Source organism: Plectropomus leopardus, chromosome 7, assembly GCF_026936395.1.
Source record: "Plectropomus leopardus strain MGB_pleo_1.0 chromosome 7, ASM2693639v1, whole genome shotgun sequence".
NCBI classification, from domain to species: domain Eukaryota; kingdom Metazoa; phylum Chordata; class Actinopteri; order Perciformes; family Serranidae; genus Plectropomus; species Plectropomus leopardus.
The window spans coordinates 14,374,948-14,398,739 of record NC_142182.1 but is presented as its reverse complement, the minus strand read 5'-3'; the positions used below and the strand labels follow the sequence as shown (position 1 = coordinate 14,398,739).

The 23,792-nt window shown below is 41.5% G+C and overlaps 1 protein-coding gene across 5 annotated transcripts in view; it reads right to left on the bottom strand.

Annotated features, from left to right (window-relative positions):
* brsk2a (BR serine/threonine kinase 2a) overlaps positions 1-23,792 on the bottom strand; it is a 197,560-nt gene that overhangs the window by 82,176 nt on the left and 91,592 nt on the right. For all 5 annotated transcript variants that reach the window (XM_088079995.1, XM_088079996.1, XM_088079997.1 and 2 more), the window contains exon 2: positions 1,647-1,741. In XM_088079995.1, coding sequence (XP_087936121.1) covers positions 1,647-1,741 — 95 coding nt within the window. The remainder of the gene's footprint in view (positions 1-1,646; positions 1,742-23,792) is intronic.

Genomic DNA, 23,792 nt, shown 5'->3' with positions numbered 1-23,792 from the left:
GTCTCTACTGGCACATACATTAACACACATACCTGCTGGGACACACACACACACACACACACCAGAGGAAAGCAGTTGAGAAAGGAGTGACAATGGCTGAGTTCAGTAATTGGGTCTGAACTGCAGCTTCAGCAAAAGCCCCGGTCCTGTCGGAAACCTGTCAGTGTTTGACATCTGTTACCATCATTTTCCTCTGCAGGACAGCACAATGTGAAACACCTGGGTTGGGACATTATCCCGCTACCTTTCTCTCTGCTGTCACACGTTACAAAGGTTCCAGCAACTACTTCTGCTACAACTAATAATACTTCTGTCTGCGCTGAGGCAAACCAAATTGACCCGTCTTTCCCTCATGAAAATATAAGACTGCACGTTGAGCCGGATATGAGATAGAAAGAGAGCGATGTCGGAAGCAAGACAGCAATGACTGAGAAAAAGTCACAAGACAACACTGACACAGCAAGAAGCTGATTAATACCAGCTGTTTATCAAACAGCAATATTCAAGCACAGAGAGCTTTTCATCTGAAGCCTAATGATGCTGCTGTAGAAGTGATGCAAACTGGAGGGATTTTCTATTTGCAGATAACCTGTACTTTGAGCAAACCCATCCGCTTCCTGCTCTCCAGCTCATATGCAAACAATTACAGAAAGCACTCCTCTCCACATGTGTCCTGTGAAAGACAATTTTCAGGTTGTAGCATCTTGTCTTGTCTTGTCATCTTGTTGCCTCAATCTTCCCTCTACCTTTGCTTTCTTTACAACTATTCTATCAACGCATGGGCAAACTTTGCAGCATGCCAATTTTGCGTGGGCACTGAATAGAGCTGCCCAGCAGGAGCGCGGGGACACAATAAGAAAAAAAAATCCTTACTGTATCCTTCAAAACGAGGCTGTGTGGGTACGAGTGACAATATAAATAAGAGTGTTACACCCAGACAATTTTGAAGTGTTTTGGAGTGAGGGTAAAGTAATTATAGCTGCAGAAACCTGCTTCATTGTTGTGTAACCACAAGGTTCCTTGGAGGCTCTGACTCCTGGCAGGGGAGCTAAACAGCAGACTGCTTCAGTTCAACATTTAAAAAGGATGAAAATCAGCAGCTTCAAAAGACACACTGTCCCTAACTCAGCCAGCGACTTCACTCTTCATTACGATATAAATCATTTCAAACATTTTCACAAGATCAGCCATTTATTTATGCAGACATTTTCAAAGCCACTCAGGAAGTCAAGTCTTTCTAATTTGGATTTTTGAAATGCTAGCTGGCAGTCAGACCAGATTTTATGTGTCAAAGAGGTGGCTCTATCAGGGACGTCACTGTTCAGATAAAGTCCAACTCTTAATGTTGCGTCAGTCAGCGAGGCTACTCCATATTTAAATTTGGGGGTGTGAGAGAGGAATGATGCTCATCAGAGAATCAGTCAGACTTGAACGGAGAGATGTGATTGTTGAAAACTAGACAAATAATAAACTTTCTCATCTTTAGATAATCAAAACAAAGGACTTGCCCTCTTCACATATAAATGGAAAAATTTTAGCAAGAAAAAAAACACAGACAATCGTTAGAGGAGGTTTGCAGAGTGAAAACTAACTACCTCGAAAACTTAACTGTAACCAAGCTGGAGGGGGAAAAACAGTGGACTTACCTTCATTAGTACTGACTCGCTGAGTTTCTCACGATTGACAATCTTTATGGCGACTTTCTGGCATGTTACACAGTGGATTCCCAGCTTGACCAACCCTGCAAAAACAAAGAGAAAACACACACTTCATTAGGTCAAATATTTCTTACATGTTGGTTCTTTTAGCAAGTTCATGTATGCTCAGGTAACACCAAGAAAGCAACTGATGCACAACGTGTTCCTAGTGAGCACATTACGCAAGGACAGTTAGAATAGACTGCTAAATTAAAGTGATGTGTTAAGAAAGTTTTTTTTTTTGGCTAACTGCTAATGTGCATTGACCAGACTGATGTATAAGGGCTTGTGACCTCGTGTACAGAATGCTAATAATGACTTCTAAAGTGTATACAGTTCCTTACAGAATCTGCCTTCTGGGGTTTATTTGGGTCGTAAAAGCAGTAACTGAGTGGGCCATTTATATTATTGATTCCTATAATGTGCTAAACTGCTGTGTTGCAGTCATGTTGAGTTAGCTTAAACAGACAATAAAAGGCTAGTGGTAACAAACAGAGCCAAAGGTCAGCTGTTGAATGTTACTCAATAATAGCCAGGGCTCAAAAATGACTCAACAAAAGAATGAAGGAACAAACTGTAGTAGATTAAATCAGGATGTCACATTTCAGCAAGCATGCGGAAAGTGTTACCCCGTACTTCACAGCACAAACACGCCCATATTGGGAGATTTGAGTGTTTGGTACGCCGTAGCAGTCCCCTCTACTGGGATTCACAAACTTTCTGCATTCGCATTAGTGTCAAAATCAAAAACCCACAAATCACAAATCCTGTGATTCGCCGCAGAACCACAAAAGCATCTCCTCTGCTTTGCCTCAGCAAGTGTCCCCAGGTATCCTTAGTTAAATGATCAGCCACAAACAATGTAGAAAACAAGCAGGGATACCCCAATGAGTGTACAGTTACAGCGGAACAAAGTGGTGTATGTATTTGATACAGGGGAGCCATGATGACAGCACCAATCCATTTTCTGCCAGGGACCACAGAGCTGCACACACATCAGAAAGATGTTTGCATGAGATAGATTAAACTGAAACAAACACACACCCATACACAAACAAATGTCGCCTCTCTGTTATTGATTTCCCCAATGGCCCTATGGAGCTGCGGGGATTTGGAGACGACAGAAGATGATTTTTAACTTGGTAAACTACAGCATTTGAGCTCTCTAATGGTCTGGCACGCTGAATTTACAGGAACACTGAAGTGGAATCATTTGAAGGCTTTGATTTCTTGCCACTCTCGTGCTGGCAGAGATAAGGATGGTGGGATTAAGTTAATAAGTGTTACTATAATGTGACCAAAACAGAAATGGTGCAGTTGCTAAAATAAGCATGTTGATGCAGAGAAGTAACGTCATCAAACTGCATCAAACTGGCTGGCTGACATGAGCCAGACTTAAGTGGGCTTCTAGCTCGCTCTCACACACTTGGATTTTATATATGAACCAGCAGAAGAGGAGAGTCAATGGGCTTTGAGGAGGGAACGTAGGAATGCAGAGACAAGTCTTCAGACACCACAGAGACAACGGAGATGGAGAAAAGGAAGCAGCGGAAGGAGACAGAAAAGGAAATAAGTAGTAAATAGAAAAGAGCATGTGAAAGATGAAAAGTGAAAAAGATTGAGAAAGCACATTATTCAAATGGCAGGCCACAGATAATTAAGCAATAATGGAGAGCACTGCGTGGGAGTGAGGCTCTGGCTTGGGAGATGAGGGGCCGCGGGGGCCGAGAGTGGAGACACATGCAGGAGAGAGGAGGCGTGAGAGAAAGAGAAAGAAACAGAGTAATGGAGAGCAGGACAGAAAGACGGATAGGAAGCAAATGCTAAAAAGATAAAAGATGTCGAAAGATTTAGAAAAGGGGATGAAGCCGTTGAGCAGGAGGGGGAAGAACAGACAAACCCATTAGCCCTGTGATGGTAATCATATGTAAATGGCTGCTATAGAGAAGCTCATAAGACATGATAAACACATTAAAGAGAAAATATCTGCCTGCAAACACGTGAAAAGTTAACTGGATTATTCGCCTCCCAATCCATCTTCCTCCATTGCCTGTGTTTTCTTGTGCTGAGGGCGAATTAGCAAGAGGGAAATGTGCACTGAAAAACAGCAGCACATTATGATTTTACAACCACTTTCTGTGCGTGTTGAATGAACTCTCACAAGGATGTTCAGTACATAATACAACATAACATAATACGACACAAGGATCTTCTGTACCACACACATAAAGATCAAGACTTAACAACAAGACAACAACATCTTCAATTTACCAGCTTAAATCACAAAATGTGACATGTTTAGTCACTGCTGGTGAGATAACGGCATGCAATTTTTATGTCCAGGAGATCAGGAGTCCCTAAAAACACTGAAACACTATTTTCTACTAACTTATGCCCCACCTGAGGAATATAAAGGTCAGAGGAGTGTTAATACTTTGCAACTTGTCCTCAAAATTGCAAAAATGTTAAGTTTCAGTAGGACTTGCCAATATGTGAGGCTATACAGTGCAGCTCTTAAGAAATCAACCTGTTGCCAAAGACAAAATACTCACAGAATCACTCAAAATATACTTTTTTTAAAAATGCTTTTTTAGAATGAGACTAAGAGACTTCAGCTGCAGCAGCTCTGTGAGTTTAGGCTGACAGCTGAGGCTGAGGGGAATGTTGCTAGTTCTGTAAATATTTACTTGTGATCAATAACACTGAACAACATAAGGTTTTGACTAGATCATGATGCTATATGAAAATTGAGGTGATCACTAAAGTTAGTAACAGTCCTAAGGTAGAACATGGGCCAAAAAATGAACCAGATGATGGTGCTGGAGGTGGATCATCAAAGTCACAAGGCTTCATTCTCTTGGAGCTATGGGTGTCTGTCCAACATTCAGACTGGACCAACAGAGATTTCAGTTACTAGAGTCATCCAGCTAGTATGGCTAAAAAACAAATGCATTTCATATCAAAGTACAGAGACATATTCCCACAAATAGTATCCAAGACATGCTAACTAAAGCATGGCATCATGTGTGGGTGTTGTGTGCACTCACACAACAGCTTGCCAACACACAGTACTTTCATATGACAAGAACTTTTTCCTGTTTTATGCAGAACAGGAAAAAATGAATAGCACAAATTATACAATGAATAAAACAAACACACAAACAAACAAACATCTGTTTGCTTTTCAGGTTTCGGTTTGTGAGATGGTTGAATCTGTTACCTCACAGCCCAGTTAAATTGCTGAAGGCTCCATTACTGCTGGTTGCTTACCTTGGCATGCTGGAGCAAAAGACCCCTCTGAAAAAAAAAGCCTTTGAATACAGGAAGTGGTACAAAGTGTTCACAGGTCACATTCATTTTCTGTAATCGCTTGGTAAGGGTTGCGGGGGGGCTGGAGCCTGGAGACCGAACCCCGCTTCAACTGGGTTTTGAACTAGGGACCCTCTTGCTATGAGGCAACAGTGGTAACCACAACGCCACTGTGCCGCCTGGATTAGATTAATTATCTCTTTTTTTTTTGCCTTATTTGTGGTCTTGCTGGCAGTGTTTTTCATTGGTACTGCTTTGCTTTAATAATGGTCTGATCACCCATTTCATATGTTTATGTTCATATCTTTATTTAGGTCAGTTTAGGATGTTAAGTTTATGGTACATTAACTGATCCTGAGTTAAGTCCTGTTTAGTTCTAGGCCTATAACATTTTTTGTAAATTGTCTAATCCGTTGAACTAAGAAATTGCTTAATTTTTGGTTAAGGAAAAGCCTGTTTTTTAAAAACCCACTTGGGCCACCACAGTATATAAAAAAAAGTCTGGACACGCTACTGGCCTCAACGCCATCACAGCATTTTAATCATGTTTAAACCACCACAAACACCTCTAAAATAAACTGATATTCTAATTGTTTACATTTCTCATCGATTCATCCAAGCTCATGTCTACCCCCAACATCAGCTTCCAAGGGGAGATAAATGCAAATGAGCGCATACGATTTTCTCACAATAACTGCATTGTGAATAGCCTCCAGTATATTGTGATATCTAATTCACCTCTGCCTCATCATGACCCCAAATCAACCCTGCTTCTCCCTCTCTCTGATGGCCTGTAATGACAATGATTGCCTGATACTCTCCGTAATCTTTTCACCTCTCTGTGATGACACCCCAGAGGGAAACCCTCTCAGCTCTGGGTGAGAATGCTGACTGGCGGGGCTGGGGGGGGGGGACTTTCCAGGAGATGCCCTGGAAGACACCAGGGTTTCGTCTGGCTCTGGCCGGGCTGAGCAGGTAGGCTGTCTTTGAATAAGTCTTCAAACGTAAGGCTTTGACTGAGAGCACAAAGGATCAGAGCCTCACAGGGGAATACAGAGAAGATTACTGCTGCAGTTGCCAGTGTCCATGCATGATTTTGTGTGTGAGCATAAGGATTACAATTTTAACTCTTATTGTTGCATATGGATGTTAAAAAAGAAACTATAAAAAACAACTTGTTCTAACATTTGTGTTTACAAACATGCAAATTCCATATGTACAGCTGGTATCTTTTTAAGTGTAAAGCTGCTGTGTAGGGCAGTGCTGTGCTGTGATAGGGTATCATGAATGTAATCTATTAAATGGAGGGGAGAGACACATACAGACTGGTACTGTCACATACTGCACACTTATACACTTTTCATTAACACACATGGACAAAAGCAGGCTGTGCAGCCAACCTGAGTTTGCAATGCCACTGAATCAGTGAGCGCATTGATCTCTCCTCTCCTTCGCCCTCCTCCCAAATCAATAGCATCAAAAGCTCTCGCCTTCACAACAATTTCAGAATAATGACACCGGCCAGGGACTTATGGGCTGGAGAGGCCACCATCGACTGACCTGAGGCCTCCATCCCGGCTCTGCACTCTTTACTATCCATGCCGCCCTGTGATTAATGATCTAATGTGGAGGGAGCGCTGGAGGAAGACACAGAATGTGAACTTTGGTCCATGGCTCAGTGAGCATCAAGAGCTGAGCAGCATTTGGCTGTGCTGCACTGGAAGCTGCGGCATTGCTTCTAAGTTATGGTTTCAATCATTTCCCCTGCTGGCTTTGACAAATCTGGGGATGAATAGTAAAGTTTTGAATAAAAGCTGGGCTGATTGCATCTGCAGAGGCAGCCTTTTAGAAGAATCAGGCTGAAGGAGTGAGGGTCAGAAGCTAAGCGTCAATGTAAGAAAAAGAAGAATGAAAGGAACAAAAGGATGAAAGAAAAAGAAATACAGTGGCAACCATGACTGTGTAGAAACTCATCATTAATGAAAGCAGTTAATTAACAACAATATCTGCACAGAGTTGTGAAAATGTGACTAATCAACTCTTTTACAGAAGCTAAAGAACATTCTGGCTGTTCCTCTGCTGCTTTGCATCAGTGAGCCATGTGCCAGCGCTGATTTGAAAATGAGCTTTTTGTCTCACTTCACTGTCTCCTCATAAGTGATTCAGTTTCATGATACCACAGCTAAACTTCCTGACATCTGTCCTGAAAACATCTCTACCAGGTGTCAGGATGTATTAATTATAAGAGCTGATGTGTTTGAACTTTTGGAATAAAGCAACTTCTTGCAAACAATTTTAAATTAAGTACTTTTTAGGCCTTGGGATTGACAGAAAATCAAACCGACACCAGAGGTGGAACCAAGTCAGCTTTGCAAGTCACAAGTAAGACTCAAGTCTTTACACTCAAGTCCTCAGTAAAGACAGGCAAGTTCCAAGAAAAGTGCCAAGTCAAAAACCTTGAGATTTGAGTCCTAAACAAGTTATAATGCTTTCTTAACTAATATAAAATTAAATCTACAAAATCATGAATGCTTTGTAAAATCTGCATTAATATCTTTAAAAGGTTTGTTAGTTATTTAGCTAACTTTAGCTAAGAAATTGCTGGTTTACTATGTTGATATTAGCACCAACCTCCTGTTTTTTGTGCAACTTCAAATGTCCAACCAAGTCAGAAGTTGATCCATCTTAATCTGTAAATTCTGACCTGCAGGTTTTGCATACCGAAATACATTTTTTGTTGACCACCGCTACCTGGACAATGTTAACTTTGGCATCATTTTTGCCAACTGGCGCTCAGTAAGGTAACATTACTTCTTCATGGTTCTCTCCTGAAACTTGATTGGATGCTGTTGTATTTGTTGAAACAAAGTGGATCCAGAGAATTAAGTGTCAACGTGATGAGAAGGGGTCGCATTAATGTGAGTTGATTCAGAAAACGGAGGAAAATGAATTAATTTGTGGCACATGTTTTAAATAACATAATTGTCATTTTTCTGGGCATGGGGGAAGGTATTAGGTATTTTTAAGTCAAATGGGTAAAGTCCAAGTAAAGACTCAAGTCACTGGTGTTAAAGTCCAAGTCATGTTGCAAGACTTTTTGTGATTTTGTCGAATCGGGTCTAAAGTCAGACTCGACTGTCATGTGACTCGAGTCCACAATTCAGCCTAATATTTACACATGGCATTTAATCAGTTGGAATTGGTGAGTGAAAAACAAACTTTATCCCCAACTCACACAAGAGTGGTGTTTAGTGGATCAAGGAAGCAACTTGTCATTATTTTACACTATCAGATCACTAACGTGTTAAAGCCAAGCTGACTAAAATGTCTAGAACCCGCTGCAGATTTTGCAGTGGGGTAGGTTTTCTGAATAAGCCTTAGAAGACTATAAAGTGAGAGCAGTGCGCCTTCTTTAAATCTTTTGACTTGTTTTGGGAGTTCCCAGTGGGCCCTGGCTGGCATGTTTATGTTTGCCTTCCTCTGCCTTCCCTTAAAGCTGTTTAGCCTGGCAGAGCAGCCAGGAAACCCCCACTCCCAGCAGGAGAAAACTTGTCTCCTTCTGTGTTAACTTGTGAGAGCTCTTCCTTTTCCATGTACCGATCAGCGGTCGATTTGTCATCTGGCAGCGCTGGGACATCCAAGGAGGAGCAGGCAGGAGATGACCCTGACTGTGAGCCCGATTTCCCCTGCCATTAATCTGACGCACCGAGGAGGAGAGCTGGGGAGAGAGGACAGGAACCCCCTGCTTGAGCCTATGAGAGGCTCTTTCTGATTCCCACCTTCTAACCACACATCCACAGAGCCACACACACACACAATGCTTTCAGCTTCTTCCTCCTCAGAGCACTGGCATCCATGCAGTTAAAGATCATTACTGGATAGCTTAATTTCCATCTGGAAGCAACTACTATGAGAGGAGACAGAAGGATGAAAAAGAGATGTCTCCACTTGCACACCTCTCTCACTTTCAAAACTTGATCTTTCAGAAGCCCTAAGCCAATGCCGGCAGATGGTAGTAGCTTATGCTGGCTTAGTTTTCTCTCCCCGAGGCGCTGGCTCTGAGAAGCTCGTTGCCCTTAGGCACAGATCTGTGAGCTGCTTTCCGCTCCTGCTCTCTAACCCTGAATGCTCTACATGGAGGGCTACAGCTCTGCACTGGGATCAGTGTTCGAAAGGAAACACAATGTGTGACTAGAGGCTTATTCCTCCAGCTTCTTCTGGCCATATGGAAAGCTCCTGTAGCAGGGCGTGGGAATCCCCTCCACCAGGGCAAAGGGCAGGAGTTGAAGACCTATCATCCGCTGCCACAACTCTGTGTACTTTCTTAGTCCCTCTCACTGTTCTTATACAGAAACACACACAGACTGACTTAATAATCAGGGATGTTAAATAGTAAAATGACATTATGCTCTCTTCAGTTGTGTTAGCTCTACGTACAGTCACTAGGAACAGACTTTCAATGACATGTGGTGACTAAAATAGAGGATGGTATATTATGTAGTATAGTGGTGACAAAGTGACAAACACAAACCTTGTGACTAATTAATGCCTTCATATAATCTGTGTGCAATTAGCAGCAGAGAAATGTTGAGAATCCCTCCTACAAAATATCTGCTTTCTGCCAAATATATCTCTGTTTCTATCATACAGTGTACACATTACAGTCAATCAGTCACAATCACAACTATTAGCGCAAATTCATCCGATCCTCATGAATTCTGCGTGACCTTGCAATTTTGTTAGATTACCATGACTTTTCCACAAATTTGCCCAACCATCATAGTTTCAATCACAAAACTCACTGTCTTCTTTCTGTCTGTGACGATGCAGAGACCAAAGATTACCACTAAAGAACCAAGTGGCAACCTTCAGGGCTGACAAATATAGCCAACACGGAGGTACCAAAACTGCTAAACAACTCCAACTGTTTACAGCTTTGTACAAAAATGCTTTTGGTCTCTATAGCTTATTTCAACATTCATGATAACTATACTGGGGGGAAGTTTTAAATAACTCACCCGTTTACATTTTATTAAGACTTAAACATACACATATTTCAGGGCAGGGCTGCTCGAGGCGTTGCCACAGTCTGTAAGTCAGATTCATTCTTCGCTTCTCCTCAACTCCACAACTCAACCCTCTCATCCAAATACAGTCACTTCTGGCGCCGAAAAATTACGATGGTGACGGCTGACATGCCAAACTCAAGGCTTTGAAATTGGAGTCAATACAACCCGTTTCTACTGCTAAACACACCCACAGAATGGCTGACATGCATTGACAACAGACAAAACAAATCACCACGATAGCAGCTGTTGCATCCAGATTTGATAAATCAAGGTGATGTACATTAAATATGCATGTTTATTCATAACATTAGTGTAGAAAAAAGAGAGGCTTGACTACCTGTTCACGTAACAAAATGTCTGATTTTTCACTAGTCCCACAGCAAAAAAATGCCAAATAACAGCACGTTCATTGCTTTCTTTTTTGTTTTTTTTTGAAAAGCTGGTAAGAAATCAGGCATTTTAGGCTGCAACAATCCTAAAAAGCCAGTGAAACCATGGAGGAACTGATAATACTAATGCATGAACTACAGAGAGAGTAATAGTTATCAAAGCAGGATGTCAAAAAATAAAAAAATGGCAACTGTTTCCAACATAACACACATTAACAAAACATGCATTTTGTATGTGAGTTTATTAATGGAAGATGCTCCACAAACCAGTATCTTTATGAAGCATCTGACATGCAAAGGTGCACCATTAGTTAGTTCTTGCCACAAACTCTTATTTTTCTGTTTCCAATCAGTGTGTGGGCTCAATTTTCTCTCTTGCATTTTGTGATCCAGTTACATCATACACTTTCCCTCATATCTCAGTTTCTGACAAATGTTGCCCTCATTCCTCCTGTACCCATCAGTGTTTCTGACTCATTTATCTCCCCTCCGCTCTATTCATCCTCTCATCTATGCAGAAAAAAAGAGTGAGAGAGAGGGAATACACCAGCAGAAAGCTGTTGAGTCATACTGTGCAGGAGGGAGACGGCATGTCGAAGATCAAACAATGCTCACTCGCTACTCAATGAATGCGCTCCCTCTGTCTGTCTCACTCCCACCACTTCGTTCCTCTCTCCTCATTCACTAAATCGCTCTTTCTCCTCCATTCCTCCACCTCCTCTTTCAATGTTTTTGCATTTTCAGTCAGCCGTGACGTTAGTCTACCCAGCCCGAATTCCCTTGCAACCCTCCAAACCCTACCAGCCAAAACTACAGCAACAACATCAGCAACAACAGAGGCCCAGACCAACAGAACAGCTTCAAAAGAAGGAAGAGCAGTTTAGCCCTGGAGTGCTGGAGCGAGGAGGGAGGCACACTGACGCATGCATACAGAAAAACTATTTATTTAGTCTGCGTCAAATAAGACGTTTGCTCAACAGCTCCCTTAAAAGTTAACTCCCTGCACGTAACAGGAATCTCTTGGTAAATACAATAATAATGTTACTTAACTGAAAAAAAAAACTGGAAGTTATTTCTTCTTTCACCTCTGAGATGTCAGGAATTAGATACCTTGTTCAAAAGTATTTGAACCTGCAGCTTAAGAGTGTTTCTGACAATGATTTGGGTTGTTAAGTGATGAAGAATCAATTAATTTTTCCTAAAAATATATAGATTTAAAGCATTAGCTCTATTTCAATGCAGGTATGATCAATTCCCCTCCATCAGAAAGTTCAATCTTTGCATGAAAACAGCTAAAAATCCAATTTACTCAGCACTCTTGTGAGCCCTGGTGCACAGGTCTTAGCTTCAGGGCCATAATAGGAGGGGGAATTTAAAAATTAAAAAAAAATATATAAAATTGGCTGAAAAAAATCCATTGAAAGACTGTGTTAAAAAATAGTGGAAGGTCTCTGAGGCCCATCTCACCCCTTAAAGGTGCATAAAGGTTTAGTCTCCCCTTCTAGTAAGCTTGCTAGAAAATATCACAGGTTTCTAGAGAGCAAATGACAAAGTAGTGTTCAGACTAAGTTATTAATAATTGTCAGAAGCCTGTAATAATACAACTTCCACCTTCTTTTCTGCTCTCTCCGTCTCTCTCTTTGTCTCTCTCACACAGCAAACAGCTTTATCATCAGCGCTGCGGTATTCCAGCTGCCTGCTTGGCTTTTGACCAGGAAAATCTGCTGAAAATCTGTTAAATATGCACCTTTGTATCGTCATGTAAACAAATCACGTACATGTCAGCTGTGCACTTGAGATCATACTTAAGACATAACCACTTACAAGATAGGAAAGTACTTGCTGTCTTCCTATGTTTATACTTTTTAAACAGCACAAACACGTTTTATATTGTCATATTTACTGGAAATTACATCCAATATAGCCAACAACTAGTAGGTTGGCATTAACAGAAACTTTTAGCACCGGTTTACATGTGACCCAAACCCAGGTCAGGTAGTGTGTTTCTATTAATCAGGACTGAGACACCTCTTCTTTCAGAATTATATGCGGCAAAGTATATTTGATTTAAGTTTTGGGTTTCTAACTTATAGAAATTGCTGTCTGATAATTTGGTTTCTTGTAGTAAATGTATGTCTGCTTTTAATTTCTTGAGGTGATTCATAATTTTGGTTCTTGGTTTGGAGAGTTGATGCCCCGAACGTTCCAGCTGATAAACTTTATTGCCGGGGCCATTAGGTTTATTCATAAATTTGATAATTTGTATCTGGGTTTTGCTGTTGAAGCTATTTTCTTGAACCAGAGACACATGGTACTGAGGAGGGAGGAGGAGGGCAGCCAGGCACAATAAAAACAAGAAAGAGTCGTGAGAATAAACAAAGACTAACACTACAAAAACATTAGGACACTGTGCAGACAAAACAACAAACAAACAAACAACACAAACAAAAAAAGAGAAAGACAAGAACAAGACAAGAAGAAGAAAACAAGGGAATGCAATTAGACATCGATCTGAGACAACTGGGTGTAGACTGGGTGCTGTTTTAACATTTAGCGTTTAGATGCTGTTGACCACGGAGAGCAGAAAAATAGAACAATAAAGAGAGGAAAAAAGAGGGGAAAAAGAAAGGGGGGGGGGCAAGCTGGTTTCCCTATCCATCAACAATTACTGAAAGTATAGACTCACACAACCAACAAAAAATATTGCAATAAAGTATTAAATAAATAAAAGAAAATAATAACAATAAAGATAACCCATGCCTATATGTACCTGTTCCCTTTCTCACACTCACATATCAACACTAACATAAATGGTTCTCAGTAATGGGTGATTAATGTTACATATTTTATCTGTGGACACAAATATACTCATGCATCTGCACATCCATAGAAACGCACACATACACACGTATCTGAGTGGAAAACATCCCTGCATATACACCTACATATATACCTGTGCACACATCCACATACACAAACACACACACATACACGAGTGCTGCGCGATTTAAAAGGAAAGAAACAAATCAACAAACAAATAAGCAAAACAAAACAAAAAAGTCCAGCTGCAATATTTTTGAAGGGCACTAGATGTGATGTGCAGGTATTACTACATCACCGCTGTATCATCGTATGCGCTTTGGTGCTTTAGCAGGTAGATATAATCATATCTATACATATACACACACTGTTATAAATATTTAATAGTCTTTTATGGCTTTTCTGGGGTTGTTCGGGGATTCCTGAGAAGACGAGGTTATCGCGCACGCACTAAAGTTTCGTTCATCGTTTTGTTTTCGTTTTTGATGGTTTTGATAAGGTGCGGTGAGAGCATTGACGGTGAGTTTTAGTTCCTTATTTTCAATCCGTATTGTTTCGAGTTGTGACTGTGCGTATTTAGGACTGGCTTTGAGCTCTTTGGTGTCTACGTGTAGTATTTTCAGGATAGAAAGTTTACTGTTTCGTATCGATGCGAGCAGACTGACCTCAGTTGTTGCGGACGTTTCCTCCTCTGTTTCGATGTTTAAGTTCCGTCGTGGTTGTTTCTGTGATGGATTCATGACGGAGAGCTTGTAGAAGAAGTCGTCTATGAAGCGTTTTAGTTTATCCAGGGTGTGGATATTGTTCGAAGGGAGATAACCGCGTCTTATTTCTTTGGTTTTGTTGTTTGTTGTTTATCGTTCTAGCCGCGACTAGGGCGCCGCCATGATGTTTCCCGCCTGTTGTCTCGCGATACTTGGACTCACAGCGTCATCTCACAAGGTATGTGTTAACAGGTAGGTGCGCCAGGTTGGTGCGCGCTTTACAAAAACCTGACCCGTGCATCACTAGTAGCTATAGTGCCAAGTGAGTGACTGCTGAAGCTGCCAGATGCATGTCTTTCCCCAAGAAAGTGACATTAGGGTTTCAAAACGGAAAAGAAAGGAAGGAGAGAGAGGAAAGCAAAGTGACTTTGTGAAAAAGAATTCAAAATAAAATTCAAAATATGCATGAGGGAAACTTGGATCAAAAGATGAAGTGCAGGGGGTTTAAAGACTGCTTATGCATAGGGCCCAGAATATATTTACAGAAATATATAATACTAGAGTCAATGCAAAATGCATCTGGTTTCCATTTACTTTTCATTATCTCTGTGACACTTGTAGTGTAACAATGTCAGAAATACAACTGTGATAAATTGACCATATAAAACACATAGCCTAATGTACCCACACATACATTAAACTTAACTGTGCATCTGAGAACTCTCTACGCTAGCTGGCGCCACTCTCTCTGTGTGTTTTTACATTGTTTAGAGTTAATGTTTGTTTTTGGCTGTTTGGGTTATAAGGATAGGGGGCACATGGATGTGAGAAGTCAATTCCATACACACGACTGCATTTACATAATATAGCTCCAATAAACACAAACAGAGTGAAATGTGGTGTAAGGCGATGAAGCTCTTGGTGGCTCCAAGGCATTAATCTATTTTTTAACATTCTGTAACAAGTACGAGAACGATTGAGCTCATCGCCAAAAGGCAGCAACTACTGAACGATGCATTTAGATCTAACAAGCTCTCTGATTGGAAGATCTTACAAAATCCCCACCTCCTTGCAGCATCAGCCTTATCAGCATGGAAATACATGCACAGAAACGTCCTGAGTAGCTCAACGCCTGCACAGTAGAAGACACAAGCTTCACACACACACACACACACACACACACACACACACTCTTTTATGCCAGTAAGGAAAACTAGTCTCATCGCCAGAGGTAACTAACGCATGATTGCACAGCAGAAAATAGCTTAAAGGTTCAGGCTGTCATATGTTTGACTGTGCAAAAAGTTCCTGGATGTTGCTGAAAACATATGGCACACGTACCAAACATTCTTATGTTTGCCAAATATCCACACTTTAGTTTGTCTGTGCTGGAGCCGTCTCACATTTGAGTATGAAAGACAGCTGCTGCAGATTTTGTGGATTAAGCATGGAAATTGAAATTACATTTTAAAAAAAGTCAGGGAGAACTTTTTTGGGCAGAGATGTTGCCTCTTGTTAGGAGATAGTCTCTCCCATTAAGTTGATCAGAGACAGTGATATCTCGCCTCTTCTGAATCTTACTTCCGAGATGTCATCGTGGATTCAAACTATTCCACTCTGAATTCTGGCCTGATGTGACTGGAGTTCAGGGCCGCAGAGCCGAGCGAGAGTGACACTGTCAGAGGAATGTTCTGCCCGAACCCCAAATAGGAACATCAGAGCAAACATGAATGAAGACATGGGTGGGCAGATAAATGGGAGAGATGAGAGGAGAGATGGAAAGAACAAATTTTTTAAAAAAAGAAAAAGTTGTGACAATGAGGCCAGTGACAGGGAGATGGAGAAATACTGATAAGGATAGATAAATAAAGAGACGCTGGGAGAGACATAGTCAAAACACAGAGAGAAAGTGGGGCCTAGGAGGGCGGGGCACAGAGACTCAGATCTATTTTTAATGCCTCTGACTGGGGATCAGCAAAAGGAATGTATAATTACAGCCTCATGAATAATGCAAGCAGGCTTCTTTTAATTAGCCACACCAGGCCCGATGCAGCAGCCGCAGCAGACGGGACAAACATGTGCACGTACACACACACCTACAGCATAAACATACACACAAACAGATATGCTGTCCACAGAAAAAGATGCTACCAGTGTCCCTTTCAAATCATATGTGTGTGCATGCTAAACATCACTGCTCTCACACTCCTCTGGGGAGACGGGAGTCAAATAAAGAGGCGAAATGATGAGCTAAGGATTGGTGCCTTGGTGATGACTCTCTGATAGGCTTCACAGTGAGAGAAGCCCCTAGACACCACTCAAAGAGCTGCACACTGTCTGCCTGTCATGTGTTAGATAACCCCCAATATAAAAGTATGAATTATTAAACATCTGATTGGATAATATTACAAAACCTCACTGTAACCATAGAAAGACACACTGGCAGTGGCAGTGCACTCTTTCTGGATTTTTCACACACATGCACGCTCGAATGCACGCACGCCAAGCGGGAAAAACGCGCATTTTCTGGCATAGAAGTCATGCAGGGACGCCAATTGTGTGGGCTAGGAAAGAGAGGGGAAAGGAAATCTGAGAAGCAATTAATCAAACCTTCCTCATCTATAATTCAGCTTGAGTTAATTCATTAATTAACAGTGTTTGGACTGTCTATGCAACATCTTCATTATCAAACGTGGATCAGGCCAGAACAGACTTCACTGAGTTCTCATCAACTCGTCTTGATAACCAGCTTTCTTCCAAATGGATATTGAAATGGACGGTCGAAGCTCAACCAGCAAAAAGCTCAACTTTGTCCGCACATCAAGAGAAAGCAGGAAGCTGGATCCAACTTGGACTGACACATCAAGACGCCGGCAGGATGTTATTTGGTTGTTATCTGGCAACTCGACTTCTCCCATCTTCAGAGCCTTAATTTGTAAGCTAATTCGCAGCTGGCAAAGACAGGCTTGAGTACGGGAGAGGATATTGGATGTAATTCGATGTCTCACTCCATCTTCGTTTGTTGATTTGAGTTTAATTGGCAATGGGGGTGCTACGTTGCCGCTTTGGGGCAGGCAGGGGAGATGACGGCTTGAACACACGGACGGAAAATGAGTCCCGCTGTGATGTTTTAACATGGACAGCGACACATCTCCACTCAGAGGTGTTAACAGCTGAAGGAAAACACATCAAGCAAAAACAGACAAAACTGAGGCTTGTTTTCTGACTTGTGCTATACTAACCTCGAACTGGCTTTGTGCAACATTTTGACATTCAGCCAGTTCATAAATAAGCAGAAAAAAATATAATAACAGCAGGAGAGATTATACAAGGTTAGCACAAACCCCGCTATTACGGTCAATATGCACAAGGTTGCTCCGAGATGGGCTGGATCGAGGACAGAACGATCTTCTATAGGGGAAGAGTGTGTATGTGTGTGTGTGTTCAAGGTAGGGGGCCACCTCCTAGTGTGTGACATTCATACACACACACTTTTCCAGATCAAAAGTCAACAGGTTTGAAAATACTGTCAAATGCTTTCCTCTCACGGCTCCCTTCCTCCTTCCCATGTCTTTGTATCCTTTATAGCCTCTATTCTTGACCAGCGTAGAACAAATGGCGTGCAGGAGAAAGGTCAAAGTGTCAAAGCTTCACCATTAGCGTGTGGTCCCATCAGAAACACCCAGAGGCCGGAAAGAATGAAGACAAGACAGGTGCATTTGTGTGTGAGAGAACTGTCTTGCAGTACAGCAACCTCACCGTCCCCTATTGTTATGACGTACAAGAAATATCTCAACAAAACATCCATGTTAGCTCCAGATGTGATCTACACAATAAGACTGAAAACCGTTATCACGTAGATAGTACAGCAAAGGTAGCTTCTGTCCAACTCTTGAATGTAATTTTGTTCATTCTCCTGAGTGATTAAAAACAGCTGCTAACATGATCTGAGTTATTAGATTCAGTTACTCCTAGACTTTTCCAATTTACTACTAACAGAGTTAACAACCCACCAGTTAGATTAAATTTGATTTATTCCATATTTCAGAAGTTGGGAATGCTTCCATGAAAGTGGTAGGAAACATTCATAGCAAGACATAAACTCAGTAACAGCCCAACATGGAGGGAATTGGATTGGAAGGTGAAAATGTGGTATTTTTATGCTCCATCTAGCACTTCAAAATATAGTCATACTTCTAATTTATGTTGGAGAAGGACTTCACCAATATATTTTTTGGAATCCCAAAAGCTCCTGGATTTCTGGAATAATGTTCAAAAGGAGATTAAACAGGTGTTGGGTACAAACCAAGTGGCAACCTCCGTGGCTGAAAAATGAAGTCAATGCGGAAGTGCCAAAAACTGCACTTCATCAAATGGCCTTTTGAGGCTGGCTCAAAAACAGAGTGAATCCCTATAGACACCCATGTTAAAATGGCAATTTTTTTCAGCAGAAACATGTTTATAACCTGGCACAAAAACAAAGAGAAAGAGTTTTGGTCTCTGCAGCTAATGTTAACATCAGTGACAATTGTACAGGGGTCGAAATTTTTTTTTATATGTCACCCATTACATTTTATTAAGACCTTACGTTACGCATTTTTAAGTGTGGGGCTACTTTGCTAGGGGCGTATCGGGGTGGTAACTATGTCCATTATTTATACAACTGGTATAATTTTTACTTTAGATCCAAGATATTCATTCTGGGCATACTTATTGATAATTGGATGTATGGATGGATTTTCAATTTCTTTGCTGAGAATTCTGCTTTTTAATTGCAAATAAAAAATTAAAAAACAGTTTCCTGATTGACTCTGCACCCTCACGCATAATGAAATGCAGAGACAGGGTGAAAAAAGTTTACCAAACAAAATAGAATGCATGGACTTGTCCAGTTGATCACATTTAGTTAGATTCTGGTAAAATGTAAGCACCTTAACATTATATTTTTGGAAATGTTTCTCTGATTAATGCTCTGCATAGAGTTGAGTGAATGTACTTGAGTTATTGAATCACTGCGCCATCTTACATGAGCAAAAACTAAGGTAAAGTACATGCAATCTTACAAAAGCTCTCCTGTGTATCTACACATTTACAAACATTTATTTTCACCCATTTTCAGCACTACCACCATTTTAAGTGCTAAGATGAGTGAGTCACCTTATTTGGAACATTTCCCTTTTTTCTCTATTTTTACATCTATGCATAATCCTTATTGAACACGTTCTGCAGAGCATGATCACACATAGTCAGATTGATTTGCATATGATAAACTATTTATATTATTATTTATGAAATGTATTTTTTAATTGCTATTTTATCTTCAATTCCACTATGGTGTTTTGCAGTCAAACATACATTCAGTAAGCTCTGGTCATTTGCTATGTTTCCACCTGCAACCCTTGTTTGTTCATAGCATGACAATGTATTGAGCCATGGGACATCCCAGGGGGAGGGGCTGCAGAAGAAGGCGGGATGGAGGCGGAGAAAGACTGTTGTGTAGCAGAATGGAATACATGCCGAGATGAGGGAGGTGTCGTGGCGGGAGGATGCGTCGGTAATTACCCCTGCAGCCATTGGTGGAGCTGTTGACATCTCTCTCGAGGAGTGGAATAATTTGAGCGACTCTTCTGGCTAAATCAATGCGTCAGCTGCAGCTAGCTCATTACCCAAGCCACCACTGCATCTCAATGAGGCAACATGGGAATTTCTATTAGGCACCAAAAGCTCTCTCTCTCTCTCTCTCTCTCTCTCTCTCTCCTCCTTTCCTACCCTCTAGCTGGAGTCCCTCTATCATTTTCACTTTGTCCCCTATTCCCGCTCCTCAGTCAGTCAGTCACTCTTCCTTCCCACTCAGTCTCCCCTTGTTTTTGTTGTTGTCTGATACGTCTCTTTCTTTCATGCAACCCCCCCCCCCCATTTCTCCCAGGGGACATAAGGAGGGATGGCTCCACTGTTGCATCATGGGCTCCTACCATAACAACAGTGGTTTGTGTGTGTGTGTGTTTGTGTGTGTCTATGCGTATACAAGTGAGGGTTTGCAAGAAAATATCCAATTCCAAAGGACAAGAGGCAAAAAGAGAGGGTTTAACTAAGGTAAAGAAAGCTGGGCTGACACTGCCTGAACACTCTTCAGCTTGTCTGTAATTATCAGTGACTCTGTGTGTGTGTGTGTGTGTGTGTGTGTGTGTGTGTGTGTGTATGTATGAGCAGCACACATGTGTGTTCCAGTGAGTAACATCCCACTGCTGAATGGAAATGAAAGCAGTGCTGGAGGAAAGCCAATGCCCAGATTGCCTGCTTTCTCAGAGACGGGGCTCACGTCACAGGGCTTGGAACATTGCCTTCTACAAAAAGGGCAGATACACACAAACCCGACACACACAGAAACACAGGGAAGTACTAAAAGAAAGTACACAAAGCAGAACACCAAGGGCACTTCAACAAGAGTCCATTTCACCTGGCCTTTTTTACTGAACAAAGACTGACATGAGAGAGGAAGATGTCGAACAAAGCCCAGGGAAAACTCTGCCTGAATAGCAAAAAGAGCTAAAATAAAATAAGAGAAAAGGTAGTCTGAAAATGTTGACTGAAGAACAGCGAAATTTAATAGAAGAGTAAATTGAAAAGACAGATGAAATGATGGACAAAGAGAAGAGAGAGAGAGAAAGAAAGAGAGAGAGACAGAGAGATTTCTGTGGGCCAGGTCTATGTATTCTACCACCAGGGAAACTGAGAGAGCAGAGAGACATCTGTTCAACACGACTTCAGGGGGCTTTTACTCTGATGTCAGCCTGTCACCACATACAGGACCGCAGGAGTAGATCCATGCTGGGAGCTGCTTAGAGTACACACACATGCACACACGCACACACACACACACACACACCCTATAGCATACGCCGTCTCTCTTCCTTCCCGTCTCTCTATCTCACTCTCTTCCAAAGCTAAAACCAACCTTTACAAAGTCTTAACAAGTCTTGGGACTAAGGAGGTCTGCTTCATCCTCTCAGCTTCTCTCTTGATCTTTTCAAAGCTTTTCAAAATCTGTCTGAAATAATAAGCTTTTGATAAGTGCTTTATGCGATTCATTTGTTTTGTTAATGGATCAAACAAAAGCATTAATCTCTCGAGCAGACAGATATTTCCATCACTTTGTATATTGATCATCCACAATAGTGCTGAAACCATCAGTTCTATGTAGGGAAAATTAATAAGCAATACTTTTGATGTCTGATTAATTGTGATTTACGAGGCAAAGATGGAAAACAATTGATGGTTCCAGGCTAAAACGTGAGAATATTTAGCTTTTCTCTGATTTATAGCACTATAAATAGAATATCTTTGGGTTTCGGACAGCCAAGGAAAATCATTTGAAGACAGCATCTTCTCTGACATATAACAAACTAAACAATTCAACGAAAAATGATCATCAAATTTATCAATAGTGGAAATATTGCCCCTAATCTGAGGTGACATTGCCACACACTTTAGCAGCGAACGTAAGCTCCCATAGGATTTCATCCACTGTCAAGCACTCTGTGATATTACATAAAGGCTCTTATTATGTAAACCAGAGCAGGGCAGCTAACCCCTAACATTAACTCATTAATTACACTAGTACGGATATCACTTTGCCCTGTATAGCCAAAGAACAGATTAAATTTAAGAAGCACCAAGAGCCTCTAGACAAGACTAGAATTACTGCGTCGTGGTTGTGTCCGAAAACCGGAAAAAGTGCAGCTACAGTTTGCACCCATGTCTGTGAAAACATGGGATGCTTCACACACGTCATCCCCCCAGCAGCACAGAAGGTCAACACTATCAGCACAGCTTCAAGGTGGGAACCCAAGATTAGTGTCACCAATTCAGTATCTGAAATGTCTCCCCTACTGTTCCTGACTTATGGTGTTGAGTTTTTGCAGAACATTATGATGTCACAGTGAAGTTGACCTTTGAGCTTTTGGTTAAAAAAAAGTCGTCACTTTAGAATTTTATTCAACTAGACATCTGTGGGAAATTTTGCCATAATGGCGTCTTCTTGATTTATGGCCAAAAACATGTTTTAAGAAGTCACAGTGACTTTGACCTTTGACTTTCACCTCTAAATTCCAGTTAGTTCATTCTTGTATACAAGTAGATGGTTGTGCCAAATTTGAAGAAATTACCTCTTGGTGTTTATGAGAATGTGCTGGATTAGTTCACAATGACCTTGACCTTTGACCTATGACCTCCCAAATCTAACTGGTTCATCATTGAGTCCAAATAGACATTTGAGCCAAATCTAAAGAAAATTCCTCAAGTTGTTGAGATATCGCGTTCGTGAGAATGGGACATACAAATGGACGGACAGAAGAATGGACAGACAACCCAAAAACATAATGCCTCCGGCCAAGGCTAAAAACAGAGGCTTTCAAATAAAAATGTGCCTTTCTTGAACTATAGTGTGAATCAATAAACTCTGTACTGTCTTCATTACTCGCTTGGCGTTTTCAAAATGTCACCGGGCATTACGTGACACCTGACGGCAGCCCTATGGCAGCGGTGAACTTTTAGAGACCTCTGGTGAGGGCTTGTTCATCTCCAAGGCCATCAGTGGGGGAAAATACTGCAGTCATTAAAATGATAATGATACAGTCAGAGCGACTGACGACGTATTGATCAGACCCAACACCTCCCCCACACACACAGCCCCATGTGATGAGGAGGACTGCCTCTTGTATATATAATGTGTGTTAGTGTGTTTTGTCAATAATACAAGAGCTCTTTACTGCTGGATATAAGGCTGCAAGAATCGCTCAAACAAGGTCAATTTGTAACATTAAGTGATCAAGTCACACACACGCAGACTGTATCAACGCCCAGTGTCAGTGCAGACAGTGTTGAAGCATTAGTCATGTTTGCAGTGCTGATGATGGCTTTTATATATCATGTTAATGCTCATGGAGCTGTCACAGGAGCCTTGCAGACATGGGAGGTATCCCTGACATGCTTATTACATGTTGTACATCACTAGACTGGGACGTGTGTCCTGGCATAACAGCTATGAATGAGTCTGTCACAAAGGCATGATGCACGTTGCACTTCTGTGATAGATGGTTGCGAGGCGGGTTTGGAAGCACTACATCACTTGACAATCAAAGACAAGAACATGGAGCTGACTGAAGACCTCTTAGACACCTTTTCAGTTACCCTTCAAAAGGCAAGGACCACCGTTCATCAGGTATCTGCTCATGAGGGAAAAAAACGGAAGTTCAAGTAAACCAATTTCTGCATTCTTATGCTCGTCCTTCACAGGCCCATCTCATTTTGAAGAGGTGCGCTCTCCTTGCATGTCTGAACGGCAACTGCCAATCAAGATGACAGGCGTGCTGATGGACAATCCTCTCAGCCACTGATGACAGATGAAGAGGCTTGAGAGGGGCGGGTTGGGTTCATGTCAAGGGCTCTGCAAGCGAGGGGTTGCTATGGCGTTGCTATGGAGACAAGACGGAGGGAGAAGTGGTTTATGATGGACGCTGTGGGGTTGTTCACGCCATAAGTTAAAAGTAAAAGGAAAGAGGTGTGTGTGTTTACTTAAGCGTGCACTCTGGAATTTGCGTACACGCAAAGATGACATATCGGTGTGTACACATGTGTGTGCATCACTGGCCTCTGCATTGCTGCAGTAATGAGAAACACACACAGCAGTCAGAGCTTAACATTCAACTGCTGCATGTTGAGAGTTCAGGTCAAACACACACAAGCAAGCAAGACACACTCTGCCTGAAGCTGATGACGCAAATAGCCTTATAACTCTGGCTTGGT